Raw genomic sequence first — 13,816 nt, 5'->3', positions numbered from 1 at the left:
ATTAACATCTGCTAACCATGTGTATGTGACTAATAAAATTTGATTTGATTTGATTTACATGGCTGGAACTTGGGACCTCCTCTACTTTTTTTTATTTTTTATTTTTTTACTTTTTTTTATTTCACCTTTATTTAACCAGGTAGGCTAGTTGAGAACAAGTTCTCATTTGCAACTGCGACCTGGCCAAGATAAAGCATAGCAGTGTGAACAGACAACAACACAGAGTTACACATGGAGTAAACAATAAACAAGTCAATAACATGGTAGAAAAAAAGAGAATCTATATACAATGTGTGCAAAAGGCATGAGGAGGTAGGCAATAAATCGATACTTTGCTAACACACCGCCCTCCTTGACAACGTTCCAACAGGTTAAGCCACCCAAAAGTTAACAATTGGATAGTTCTATCCGTGACATTTCAAGCTAGCTGTGGAGTGATTTTATGATACTTTCTAACTTTGTTAAACACGTACACAGAAATATACAAAAATACACATGCACACAAATAAACACACACACACACACACACACACACACACACACACACACTAGAATGTATGTTAGCAGTAGCACCAAGTACCATTGTTTTCAGTATACAGATAAACCTAATCTGACTCTAAGGCCCTAACCCTCAGTATATCATAAAGCTATCCAAGCAGGACAGACTGATCTGGGGCCAGGCTAATAATAACAGACACTATATCATAAAGCTATCCAAGCAGGACAGACTGATCTGGGGCCAGGCTAATAATAACAGACACTATATCATAAAGCTATCCAAGCAGGACAGACTGATCTGGGGCCAGGCTAATAATAACAGACACTATATCATAAAGCTATCCAAGCAGAACAGACTGATCTGGAGCCAGACTAATAATAACAGACACTATATCATAAAGCTATCCAAGCAGAACAGACTGATCTGGGGCCAGACTAATAATAACAGACACTATATCATAAAGCTATCCAAGCAGAACAGACTGATCTGGGGCCAGGCTAATAATAACAGACACTATATCATAAAGCTATCCAAGCAGGACAGACTGATCTGGAGCCAGACTAATAATAACAAACACTATATCATAAAGCTATCCAAGCAGGACAGACTGATCTGGAGCCAGACTAATAATAACAGACACTATATCATAAAGCTATCCCGTTATTTCAACATATCAATTCTATTATATCACATAATCAACCCAGTGAAACTCAACTTAAACTTAATGGCGTCACTGTTACAGTATAGTCATTGTTCAATGATGACTATTCTGATATGGACTGATGTCCAGGTACAGCAGCGCAGTCTGACCCTAACCCAAGGTCTGTCAGTCAACCTCCCTCCCAAAACTAACTCTTTTCTTTTTCTTTTTTTTTAATTCTTTTTTTTTATGCCCTTTTTCTCCCCAATTTCGTGGTATCCAATTGGTAGTAGTTACTGTCTTGTCTCATCGCTGCAACTCCCGTACGGGCTCAGGAGAGGCGAAGGTCTGTGCTTATGCCAGGTTGTGTTGTGTTGTGTGTTGTTCTGCCCAGTAACGAGGCCCTGCAGGCTGTGTTTATGCCAGGTTGTGTTGTGTTGTGTGTTGTTCTGCCCAGTAACGAGGCCCTGCAGGCTGTGTTTATGCCAGGTTGTGTTGTGTTGTGTGTTGTTCTGCCCAGTAACGGGGCCCTGCAGGCTGTGTTTATGCCAGGTTGTGTTGTGTTGTGTGTTGTTCTGCCCAGTAACGAGGCCCTGCAGGCTGTGTTTATGCCAGGTTGTGTTGTGTTGTGTGTTGTTCTGCCCAGTAACGAGGCCCTGCAGGCTGTGTTTATGCCAGGTTGTGTTGTGTTGTGTGTTGTTCTGCCCAGTAACGAGGCCCTGCAGGCTGTGTTTATGCCAGGTTGTGTTGTGTTGTGTGTTGTTCTGCCCAGTAACGAGGCCCTGCATGCTGTGTTTATGCCAGGTTGTTTACAGTTAGGGTTGATTTATTCTGTTTCTGCCGCTCCGTTTATTCTCTCATCTCACTGTTGTTTACCACACACAAATCCTGACTCCCTCTGGGCTACACAACTATGTTGTCCCCGCGGAAAGTAGATCTCTCCCCCTTTCTGGTAGCTATCAGTCTGCAACACGTTGAGTAGGCCCAGCTTTAAAAAATCCACCTCCTACAGTACATGGTTTTCTGGAATTTCTCTGCCATCTTTCGCAGTCTTCTAAGTGCACCTCTTGACCTGAGGACCAACCTGTGGTTGGAGTTGGGAGTCTGAAACCCACCCAGTCCATTTTCTCTCTGTTTTCCTCAACCAACCTGACCTAACAGGAAAGTCCCATTTGGTGAATGAATGCTTGGTCCACACCTCTCTTCCTGAACTTAGTCACTCTGAGAGCTAAAGGAAACAGCTAGGCTCCGATGGAAATAAGGTCAACACTTCCTGGGTCAATCTGATGTTCTTTTAGAATCTTAGCTAGCCTGTACTGCACAGGCATGTACTGTGTCTCGGGACCTTGGTCCAGTAAGGAACTAGCTGTGACACACTGTGTCTGTGATGGAGTGTGTACCAAACAAGCATGTGATCACTCACGAGGAGCCATGTTTTGAATCGTTGTTACTAAAGCTGGTCAATTGGGAGCGTATTCAGTATGCAAGCCTTTCTGGGTTTTTTTCACTCACTCACCCACTAACTCACTCCCTCTAAAATAAATAATTAATTTTCCATACTCTCATTCACAAATGTTTTTTGAGCTAGGTATTGGTCAGTGTCCCTCTCTGATTCAGACAATAAGAGATACAGTCTTCTGTTTAGTCTGCAGCTCCAGGAGTTATGATTTAGTGTCCTCTTAGAGTGAGTCACCTGCATAACATCAGGCCAACCGACAAACAATGCTATAAATCAGTCTCCATACACTGAATGTGCAGTGCGGGTAGGTATTATTTAGTATTGGCTTCATGAGGTAGCTGATACTGTACACTCAAAGCTACTTTGACCCCTTGTTTACCGGGTAGATGAATGTTGTTGTGTCACCTACAGGCAGTCTGCTAAGTAGGAAGCAGGCTAGGAAGCAGGAAGTGATCAAACAGTGGGAATTGTGTTGGGTTAAATCAAAAGAATAATGGTTAATAGAATGGAATGAATCTCTGGCTATGTACTGTAGGTTATATTTCTCTCTCCATTTCCCCCCCCCCTCTCTCTCTCTCTCTCTCTCTCTCTCTCTCTCTCTCTCTCTCTCTCTCTCTCTCTCTCTCTCTCCCCCCCCTCCCCCCCCCCCCCCCCCCCCCCCCCCTCTCTCTCTCTCTCTCTCTCTCTCTCTCTCTCTCTCTCTCTCTCTCTCTCTCTCTCTCTCTCTCTCTCTCTCTCTCTCTCTCTCTCTCTCTCTCTCTCCCCCTCTCTCTCTCTCTCTCTCACACACACTCTCTCTCTCTTTCTCTCTTCCTTTCACACAATCTTTCTCCACCGCTCTCTCTCTCTTCCTTTCTCTCATTCTCTCTCTCTCCCTCCCCCTCTCTCTGTCTCTCTCTCTGTGTTAGACTGGGCTGAGCAGTGAGCTTGCGTCCGGGACAGGAAAGCGGGTCAGACTAGCTTGTTCCTAATCAAAGCGTTCTGGCTGCATGATTTTAGCAGTGCATGTAGCCATAGCGAGCCTGCTTAGGGCCTTTTAAATTAGACGTATGGTCTGAATGACTCTTTATTTTAGGGTTTATTAATAATCACAGGGAGCATGTTGTAGCTTTAAAGGTCGACTCAGCGATGCACAAAGTAAATGGCAGTAATTTAGTTGTTAATTCGCTGTAGAGCTCTGGAAGTGGGCCCTTAGTCTGTTACTTCCATAGAGTAGTTCTTGTGAGCCCTTGACGATGTTGAAATAGCTTTCTGATTTCCAGGTAAGGCTATTGTATTCTGTCAGTGGATTTCGCTTTGTTTGGACTTGGCAAATCAATGAAATCAGTGAGAACCAGGATGTGATGCACGCATGTTTGCATGTGAGGTCTAACGTGTTTAACGTAGCGTCACATACTTCACCTGAGTTGACTCAGCCTCTCTGTGACCTGTTGAACACACCAACCAAGAATACAGACAACCCTTTCTGGAACACTCTGTGGAGTCAGTACATGACCCCCCCACCCCCCCCCCCCCCCCCCCACCCCCCGACCTCACCCCCACCCCCACCTCTGAGAGAAAAAATAAAACAGTGGCTAGGTTTTGTTAGAGACAGTAGCAGTTTGATCTGTCAGTGTTGTGGGACAAGTCTGGACTGGCTTGCAGTTAACTGGTAGAGGCATGTATGCCACTTTAGATAGGGAGAGGAGAGGAGAGGAGTGAGGAGAAGATGGGAAGTGTAGGGAGGGGAAGAGAGGAGAGGGGAGGGGAAGGAGGCTGTAAGCTACTGTAGGTGAAGAGAGTAGAGGAGGGGTAGGGAGAGGAAGAGCAGAGAGGGATAGGGAGGGGAGGGAGGCTGTAAGCCACTGTAGATGGGGAGAGGAGAGGAGAGGAGAGGAGAGGAGAGGAGAGGAGAGGAGAGGGACGAGTGGAGAGGAGAGGAGAGGAGAGGGACGAGTGGAGTGGAGTGGAGAGGAGAGGGGAGGAAGGGTAGGGAGAGGAAAAGAGGGGTAGGGAGGGGAGGGAGGCTGTAAGCCACTGTAGATACTCACATCCTACCATACCCTTGTCTGTACATTATGCGCTGAGTCTTTTCTACCACGCCTAGAAATCTGCTCCTTTTATTCTCTGTTCCCAACGCATTAGACGACCAGTTTTATAGCCTTTAGCTGTACCATTATCAAACTCCTCCTCTGTTGCTCTGGTGATGTAGAGGTTAACCCAGGCCATGGATACCCCAGTACCACACCTATTCCCCAGGCGCTCTCATTTGTTGACTTCTGTAACCGTAAAAGCCTTGGTTTCATGCATGTTAACATTAGAAGCATACTCCCTAAGTTTGTTTTATTCACTGCTTTAGCACACTACGCCAACTCTGATGTCCTAGCCGTGTCTGAATCCTGGCTTAGGAAGGCCACCAAAATTTCGGACATTTCCATCCCCAACTACAACAATTTCCGCCAAGATAGAACTGCCAAAGGGGGCGAAGTTGCAATCTAATGCAGAGATAGTCGGCAGAATTCTGTCATGCTATCCAGGTCTGTGCCCAAACGGTTTGAGCTTCTACTTTCAAAAATCCACCTTTCCAGAAATAAGTCCCTCACTGTTGCCGCTTGTTATAGACCCACCTCAGCCCCCAGCTGTGCCCTGGACACCATATGTGAATTGATTGCCCCCGATTTATCTTCAGAGTTCGTACTGTTAGATGACTTAAACTGGGATATGATTAACACCCCGGCCGTCCTACAATCTAAGCTAGATGCCCTCAATCTCACACAAATTATCAATGAACCTACCTGGTACAACCCTAAATACGTAAACACGGGCACCCTCATAGATATCATCCTGACCAGCCTGCCCTCTAAATACACCTCTGCTGTCTTCAACCAGGATCTCAGCGATCAATGCCCGTAATGGGTCCGCGGTCAAACGAACACCCATCATCACTGTCAAACGCTCCCTAAAACACTTCAGCGAGCAGGCCTTTCTAATCAACCTGGCCTGGGTATCCTGGAAGGATATTGACCTCATCCCGTCAGTAGAGGATGCCTGGTTATTCTTTAAAAGTGCTTTCCTCACCATCTTAAATAAGCAAACCCCATTAAAAAAATGTTGAACTAAGAACAGATATAGCCCTTCGTTCACTCCAGACTCTGTTATTGTTTTTGTCGCACTGCTTTGCTTTATCTTAGTCAGGTCGCAGTTGTAAATGAGAACTTGTTCTCAACTGACCTACCTGGTTAAATAAAGGTGAAATAAAAATTAAATAATTGTTTAAACCTGTTTAAAGGTCTTACTCATATCGGCTACGGAGAGTTTGATCACACAGTCCTTCAGAACAACTGGTGCTCTTATGCATGGTTCAGTGTCGCTTGCCTCAAAGCGAGCATAGAAGGCATTTAGCTCATTTGGTAATCTCGCGTCACTGGGCATCTCTCGGCTGAGCTGGGTAGATGGGTAGCTCGCCGACGAGCATCAGAGCCGGTGTAGTAGGATTCGATCTTAGTCCTGTATTGATGCTTTGCCTGTTTTATGGTTTGCCGGAGGGCGTAGACGGATTTCTTATAAGCTTCCGGATTAGTGTCTTGCTCCTTAAAAGTAGCAGCTCTACCCTTTAGCTCTGTACAGATGTTTCCAGTAATCCATGGCTTCTGGTTGGGATATGTACGTATGGTCACTGTGGGGACAATGTCATCGATGCACTTATTAATGAAGCCGGTGATTGATGTGGTAAATCCTCAATGCCATCGAATGAATCCCGGAACAGTCCTGTGGCTTAGCGTCCACTTCATTGGACTGCTTCCAAATTGAGCGGGTCATTGATACTTCTTTTTTGATTTTTTGCTTGTAAGCAGGAATCAGGAGCATAGAGTTATGGTCAGATTTTCCAAATGGAGGGCGGGAGAGTGCTTTGTATGCTTCTGTGTGTGGAGTAGAGGTGATCTAGAGTTGTTATCCCTCTATTTGCACTGGTGACATGCTTGTGGAAATGAGATAAAACGGATTTCATTTTTGCTGCATTAAAATCACTGGCCAGTAGGAGCACCACCTCTGGATGAGTATTTTCTTGTGTGCTTATGGCCCTACACAGCGCGTTGAGTGCAGTCTAAGTGCCAACATTGATTTGTGATAGTAAATAGACAGCTACGGAAAATACAGATGATAACACTCTTGGTAAATAGTATGTTCTACAGCTCATCAATAGGTATTGTAACTCAGGCGAGCAGAACCCTCCCCCCACAATTTTACCGGACTCTGCCCTTCTGTCCTGCCGATGCAGATGTACAGTGTATTATCCATGTCTTTAATCAGCCATGACTCTGAGAAGCATAGAGTATTACAGTTTTTAATGTCCTGTTGATACTGTAGGATATATACGAATGGAGCTTGTCCAGTTAGACTCTAGCGATTGTACATTCGTCAATAGAACAGAGAGACGCCATGGCTCATCAGGGTGCCCGCACACCGGCCTCTATAGCGCCGTCTTCTCCTTCTTCGACTGTTGGGCATTAGGGCCTGGTCCGGGATAATCAATTTGTCTGTCACCTTCGGCTCATTGAAGAAAAAGTGATCGTCCAAATCGAGGTTAGTGATAGCTGTTCTGACGTCTAGAAGCTCTTTTCTAAAAATACACAAAATACCAGTCAGGAGCCTGTAAAATGGCTGCCATTCCCTCCGGCCATTCCCTCCGGCCATTCCCTCCGGCGCCATTTTAGAACTTCTTGAAAATGTACTTACTCACTATTGATCATGGACTGGTACATGGTTCCTAATAGATCATTATAGTGTGTGTGTGTGTGTGTGTGTGTGTGTGTGTGTGTGTGTGTGTGTGTGTGTGTGTGTGTGTGTGTGTGTGTGTGTGTGTGTGTGTGTGTGTGTGTGTGTGTGTGTGTGTGTGTGTGTGTGTGTGTGTGTGTGTGTGTGTGTGTGTGCATATGCATGTGTCTTTTAAATGGGGAGCTCATTTGAAGCAGAGGGAGGGACGTTAGCTGTCAGAGCACTTAGGGTTGCTGAGTACGTAATGGAAAAATCACTCCACAAGATTAACGCGAAACACAGGAAATGCTCTCAATTGAGCCTGATTGCTGTATGTGTGTGTGCGCGTGTGTGGGTGATACAACCTTTTTTCGATGTATGCGAGCGTGTGTGTGATATAACATATTTTCAATGTTGCCAACATCCTGGGGAAAGGTCCTGACAGTGGTGATAGTAAACTCATGTTTATTTATCATATATACAGGAGGCTGTTGAAGGGAGGACAGCACAAAATAATTGCTGGAATGGAGTGATGCCAAACACAATTAAAGTGCCACCAGCCACCTGTGGGATACAACTATGAAAAAAATTCTGTCTTCCTCTCTTAATATCAGTTTTTATCTGTTTTGCAATAATCTTAGTTGGAGTTTGTTTGTTTGAAGCGTTCTTGAACCCAAGTTTCTTGTTGTAGTTTTAATGTCAGCTTTTATTCTACTTAATTTGTCTCATTCATGTTTTAATTCATCATTACAGTGTTTCCGCTATCATTTTTGTAAGCAGCGGTGGCAAAGTTAGCGGGGGGACTGTCTAGTTTTTAATGTTTGTTAGGTCTCAAAGAATAACTTTGCTCCATTATTTTATTTTCTAGATACTTAATAATATCTGATTTTAGTCATTTAAGTTTACATTGAAAACATTTTACCCTATTTTTTTTAAACATTAAATTATACACTGAGTGTACAAAACGTAAAGAACACCTTCCTAATCTTGAGTTACACCACCCCGTTTGCCCTCAGAACAGTTAATCTGGGCATGGACTCTACAAGGTGTCGAAAGCATTCCACAGGGATGCTGGCCCATGTTGACTCCAATGCTTCCCACAGTTGTGTCAAGTTGGCTGGATGTCTTTTAGGTGGTGGACCATTCTTGATACACACAGGAAACTGTTGAGTGGGAAAAACCCAGCAGCATTGCAGTTCTTGACAGAAACCTGGCGCCTACTACCATACTCCATCTCAAAGGCCTTCCCTCTTGGGAAAAATGGGTTGTGCAAGGAATTAAAGAGAGATTCAAGGGCCAGACCTTTGATAAAACTATCAACATGGTAGCATGACTGCTTCTACGTGCAAAACATTAAGCCAGTTTCACTCAGTTGGTAGAGCGTGGCACTTGCAAAGTCAGGATTGTGGGTTTGATTAACACTAAGGCCACCCATCTGAAAATGTATAAACAAACTACTGTAAGTCGCTTTAGATAAAAGAGTCTGCAACATGGCATATTATATATTATATTATTCAACAACGACAACAACAACAAATCCAGTTAAAGCAGCAACATTGGCACCTAGGTTATCTTAGTATAACCGTCACAGGGTATACTCAATACACTTCTTAAAATATCATTCCATTAGCGCTCTTGAGCACCTGCTGCTACACATGGAGAGGCCACTGATGCACAGTGCTGTGCAATCAAATCATCGTCATCATCAATTGTGCAGACTACATCAAATAGCTCATTTTAAACTTGCTGGGTTATTGGGTCGTATACATGTTTCTCGCCGCAGATAAATGAACCCCAACTAAAATACATTGAAATAGTTTGAATGGCTAGCTTGACCTTAAAGCCATGCCTTTGTAGTAAAATGTCAATTGAACACCATGTCCACTAGACATTAGAAATCAGTGGGTGCAGAGTACAGTATCTTGCAGAAACATCATTTTTAAAAAGTATTTTACAACATAGTTTAGTCTCATCTAGTGAGGAGAGAGAAAGAGAGGAATAGAGAGAGAGAGGAAGAGAAAGAGAGAGAGAGAAAGAGAGAGAGAGAGAGAGAGGATTATCCATCTGTTCACCCCTATGGAGGGAGTTCATGCACGTATTCTTTGCATGCTTAGTACCAAACACTTTTTGAAATTCTTGCAATGTGCAGTAGATACCAGATGTTATAACATCAGGCCATAGTTGAGATGCCATGTTCATACATAGCACCTTGGCAGGAAAGTCTGAAGCGATATTACCTGTACAAAATCAACATTTTATAGGAATGAAGGAACCCACCTAAACCTACCACATGTCACTCCCATGGGAAACTGGAGATTGTGGATGTGCCTTCTGTAGGCCTCTAAAACAGAACAGTTGTATAACAGCCAAATTCGCACGCACAGGCGTGCACACACAAATACTCCCCCCTCCCTTGTCGGGAGGCTGTTTTCGTGAAAACACCTTGGGCTGAATGGCATCTGTGAAAAGATGTTGACATATTTTCAGCAATCAACCATCAAACCCTGACCCGACTGGTTTCATGCTTCTCCCTGGCATCTTTCATCAGAGACCTCTTATCTTCCCTTCTGTTCCTCCCCTCCCACCATGTCCAACAGCACCCTCCATCCCTCGCTCGCTCCCCGTGATAAAGGAGCGATGAAGAGACACACGATTGTGTGTGTGTGGAACAGCTCTTCAACTTTGCACCCCCTATCACCCCTATCTATCTATCTGTGTGTGTGTGTGTGTGTGTGTGTGTGTGTGTGTGCGCGTGCGTGCGTGCGTGCGTGCGTGTGTGTGTGCGTGCGTGCGTGCGTGCGTGCGTGCGTGTGTGTGTGTGTGTGTGTGTGTGTATATATGTCAACAGTAGCCTCCGTAGTTCTGATAGCTCCTCACAGTGCTCTTGGCCTCCATACTGGGAAAGTCCTTTGCCATTGTGCCTGTTCACTGAGTAAAAGCACTGAGAGTTTCCATGATCTTTTCCATAGACTTTCTCTTACGCTTTACCCAATATATTGATTACTTATCTTACCTGTACTGTGTGACTCATATTCTATTGAATTGATCAATATTATATTCATATTGATAGATGCTTTATATACATCACTGTAAATGTGTCCATTTCTATGCTTGAATTTGTCTTAACGAAATGTGGGATCATTCTACTGTGCTTCCTCTCTCTGTCTCTCTTCTAGTATAGTTTGTCATGTCAACCACATTCTTTATGTAGATCTCTCTCTCTCCCTCCTCTCTCTATCTCCTTTCTGTCTCTCTCACTCCTTCTCTCTATGTCATCTCTCTTTCTGTCTCTCTCTCTCTCCCTCCTCTCTCTATCTCCTATCTCTTTCTGTCTCTCTCACTCCTTCTCTCTCTATCTCCTCTTTCTGTCTCTCTCACTCCTTCTCTATCTCCTCTCTCTTTCTGTCTCTCTCTCCCTCCTCTCTCTATCTCCTCTCTTTCTGTCTCTCTCTCCCTCCTCTCTCTATCTTCTCTCTCTTTCTGTCTCTCCTCGTGATCTTTCTCTCTCCTCTCCCTCTGATCTCTGACCTCTGTAACTGCTTCCCTCTTACCCCTAAGCCCTCATGTTGTCTCTGTCTCTCCAGAGATCTGAAACTGGATAACATTCTGCTGGATGCACAGGGCCACTGTAAACTGGCTGACTTTGGCATGTGTAAGGAGGGGATCCTCAATGGAGTTACCACCACCACCTTCTGTGGAACCCCAGACTACATCGCTCCAGAGGTAACCCTCTACCCACATTTATCTGGAACAGTCTGACATTACTCAACCACCCATTAATCTGGTACAGTCTGAGAGTACTCAACCACCCATTAATCTGGTACAGTCTGAGAGTACTCAACCACCCATTATTCTGGGACAGTCTGACTGTACTCAACCACCCATTATTCTGGGACAGTCTGACTGCACTCAAACACCCATTCATCTGGGACAGTCTGACAGTACTCAACCACCCATTCATCTGGGACAGTCTGACAGTACTCAACCACCCATTCATCTGGGACAGTCTGACAGTACTCAACCACCCATTATTCTGGGACAATCTGACTGCACTCAAACACCCATTCATCTGAGACAGTCTGACAGTACTCAACCACCCATTCATCTGGGACAGTCTGACAGTACTCAACCACCCATTCATCTGGGACAGTCTGACAGTACTCAACCACCCATTATTCTGGGACAGTCTGACTGCACTCAAACACCCATTCATCTGGGACAGTCTGACTGCACTCAAACACCCATTCATCTGGGACAGTCTGACAGTACTCAACCACCCATTCATCTGGGACAGTCTGACAGTACTCAACCACCCATTCATCTGGGACAGTCTGACTGCACTCAAACACCCATTCATCTGGGACAGTCTGACAGTACTCAACCACCCATTCATCTGGGACAGTCTGACAGTACCTAACCACCCATTCATCTGGGACAGTCTGACAGTACTCAACCACCCATTCATCTGGGACAGTCTGACAGTACTCAACCACCCATTAATCTGGGACAGTCTGACTGCACTCAAACACCCATTCATCTGAGACAGTCTGACTGTACTCAACCACCCATTAATCTGAGACAGTCTGACAGTACTCAACCACCCATTCATCTGGGACAGTCTGACTGTACTCAAACACCCATTCATCTGAGACAGTCTGACTGTACTCAACCACCCATTCATCTGGGACAGTCTGACTGCACTCAAACACCCATTCATCTGGGACAGTCTGACAGTACTCAACCACCCATTCATCTGGGACAGTCTGACAGTACCTAACCACCCATTCATCTGGGTCAGTCTGACAGTACCTAACCACCCATTCATCTGGGACAGTCTGACAGTACCTAACCACCCATTCATCTGGGACAGTCTGACAGTACTCAACCACCCATTAATCTGAGACAGTCTGACAGTACTCAACCACCCATTATTCTGAGACAGTCTGACAGTACCTAACCACCCATTCATCTGGGACAGTCTGACAGTACTCAACCACCCATTAATCTGAGACAGTCTGACAGTACTCAAACACCCATTCATCTGGGACAGTCTGACAGTACTCAACCACCCATTCATCTGAGACAGTCTGACAGTACCTAACCACCCATTCATCTGGGACAGTCTGACAGTACTCAACCACCCATTCATCTGAGACAGTCTGACAGTACTCAACCACCCATTCATCTGAGACAGTCTGACAGTACTCAACCACCCATTAATCTGAGACAGTCTGACAGTACCTAACCACCCATTCATCTGGGACAGTCTGACAGTACTCAACCACCCATTAATCTGAGACAGTCTGACAGTACTCAAATACCCATTCATCTGGGACAGTCTGACAGTACTCAACCACCCATTCATCTGAGACAGTCTGACAGTACTCAACCACCCATTCATCTGGGACAGTCTGACAGTACTCAACCACCCATTCATCTGAGACAGTCTGACAGTACCTAACCACCCATTCATCTGAGACAGTCTGACAGTACTCAACCACCCATTCATCTGGGACAGTCTGACAGTACTCAACCACCCATTCATCTGAGACAGTCTGACAGTACCTAACCACCCATTCATCTGAGACAGTCTGACAGTACTCAACCACCCATTCATCTCAGACAGTCTGACAGTACTCAACCACCCATTCATCTGGGACAGTCTGACAGTACTCAACCACCCATTCATCTGGGACAGTCTGACAGTACCTAACCACCCATTCAGCTGGGACATTCTGACAGTACTCAACCACCCATTCATCTGGGACAGTCTGACAGTATTGTATTATTATCATGTACTGTACTCGTTCTTTCCCCTCTACACTGCCCTCTCCCTCACTCTTTCATCGAGCCATGTTTTAAATTGAAAAATAAACAGAACATTTGTCTTTTTAAAAAAATCCACTCACTAGCTATCACTCACTCACTCACATAATCCATCAATTAAACTCATGTACTCATTTCTTCCACTCATTCTCTCACTATATCATCCCTAATAATATTATGTTCCCCTTTACTACCATATTGATCCTGCCGTAGTATAGATGGTGTTACAGTGTTTCCTGTCCCCCTGTGTGCTTTAGATCCAACAGTATATTGTGTTTTAGATGGTGTTACAGTGTTTCCTGTCCCCATGTATGTTTTAGATCCTACAGAAGCTTGTGTATGAGATGGTGTTACATTGTTTCCTGTCCCCCTATGTGTTTTAGATCCTACAGGAGCTGGAATATGGCCCCTCTGTGGACTGGTGGGCTCTGGGGGTGCTTATGTACGAGATGATGGCTGGCCAGCCCCCCTTTGAGGCCGACAATGAGGATGACCTGTTTGAGTCCATTCTCCACGATGATGTCCTCTACCCAGTGTGGCTAAGCAAGGAGGCCGTCTCCATCCTCAAAGCGGTCAGTGACCTACAGTATACCTACCTGTTCTAATCTGCCTGTATCTCTAACTATCTAACTACTCCTCTTTTTCCCCTTCTCCACCT

General features: G+C 44.9%; 1 protein-coding gene across 3 annotated transcripts in view; it reads left to right on the top strand.

Moving 5' to 3' along the window:
• Window positions 1-13,816, top strand: part of LOC129863111 (protein kinase C epsilon type) — a 267,995-nt gene that overhangs the window by 242,006 nt on the left and 12,173 nt on the right. For all 3 annotated transcript variants that reach the window (XR_008760938.1, XR_008760937.1, XM_055935076.1), the window contains exons 12-13: window positions 10,917-11,055; window positions 13,542-13,730. Coding sequence is in view for 1 of the 3 variants with exons in the window: in XM_055935076.1 (XP_055791051.1) it covers window positions 10,917-11,055; window positions 13,542-13,730 (328 nt within the window). In the remaining 2 variants the exon portion in view is untranslated. The remainder of the gene's footprint in view (window positions 1-10,916; window positions 11,056-13,541; window positions 13,731-13,816) is intronic.

This window comes from Salvelinus fontinalis, chromosome 1 (assembly GCF_029448725.1).
Source record: "Salvelinus fontinalis isolate EN_2023a chromosome 1, ASM2944872v1, whole genome shotgun sequence".
Lineage (NCBI taxonomy): Eukaryota > Metazoa > Chordata > Actinopteri > Salmoniformes > Salmonidae > Salvelinus > Salvelinus fontinalis.
Note: the sequence above shows the minus strand (reverse complement) of the source record. Positions and strands in the feature narration are given on the sequence as shown.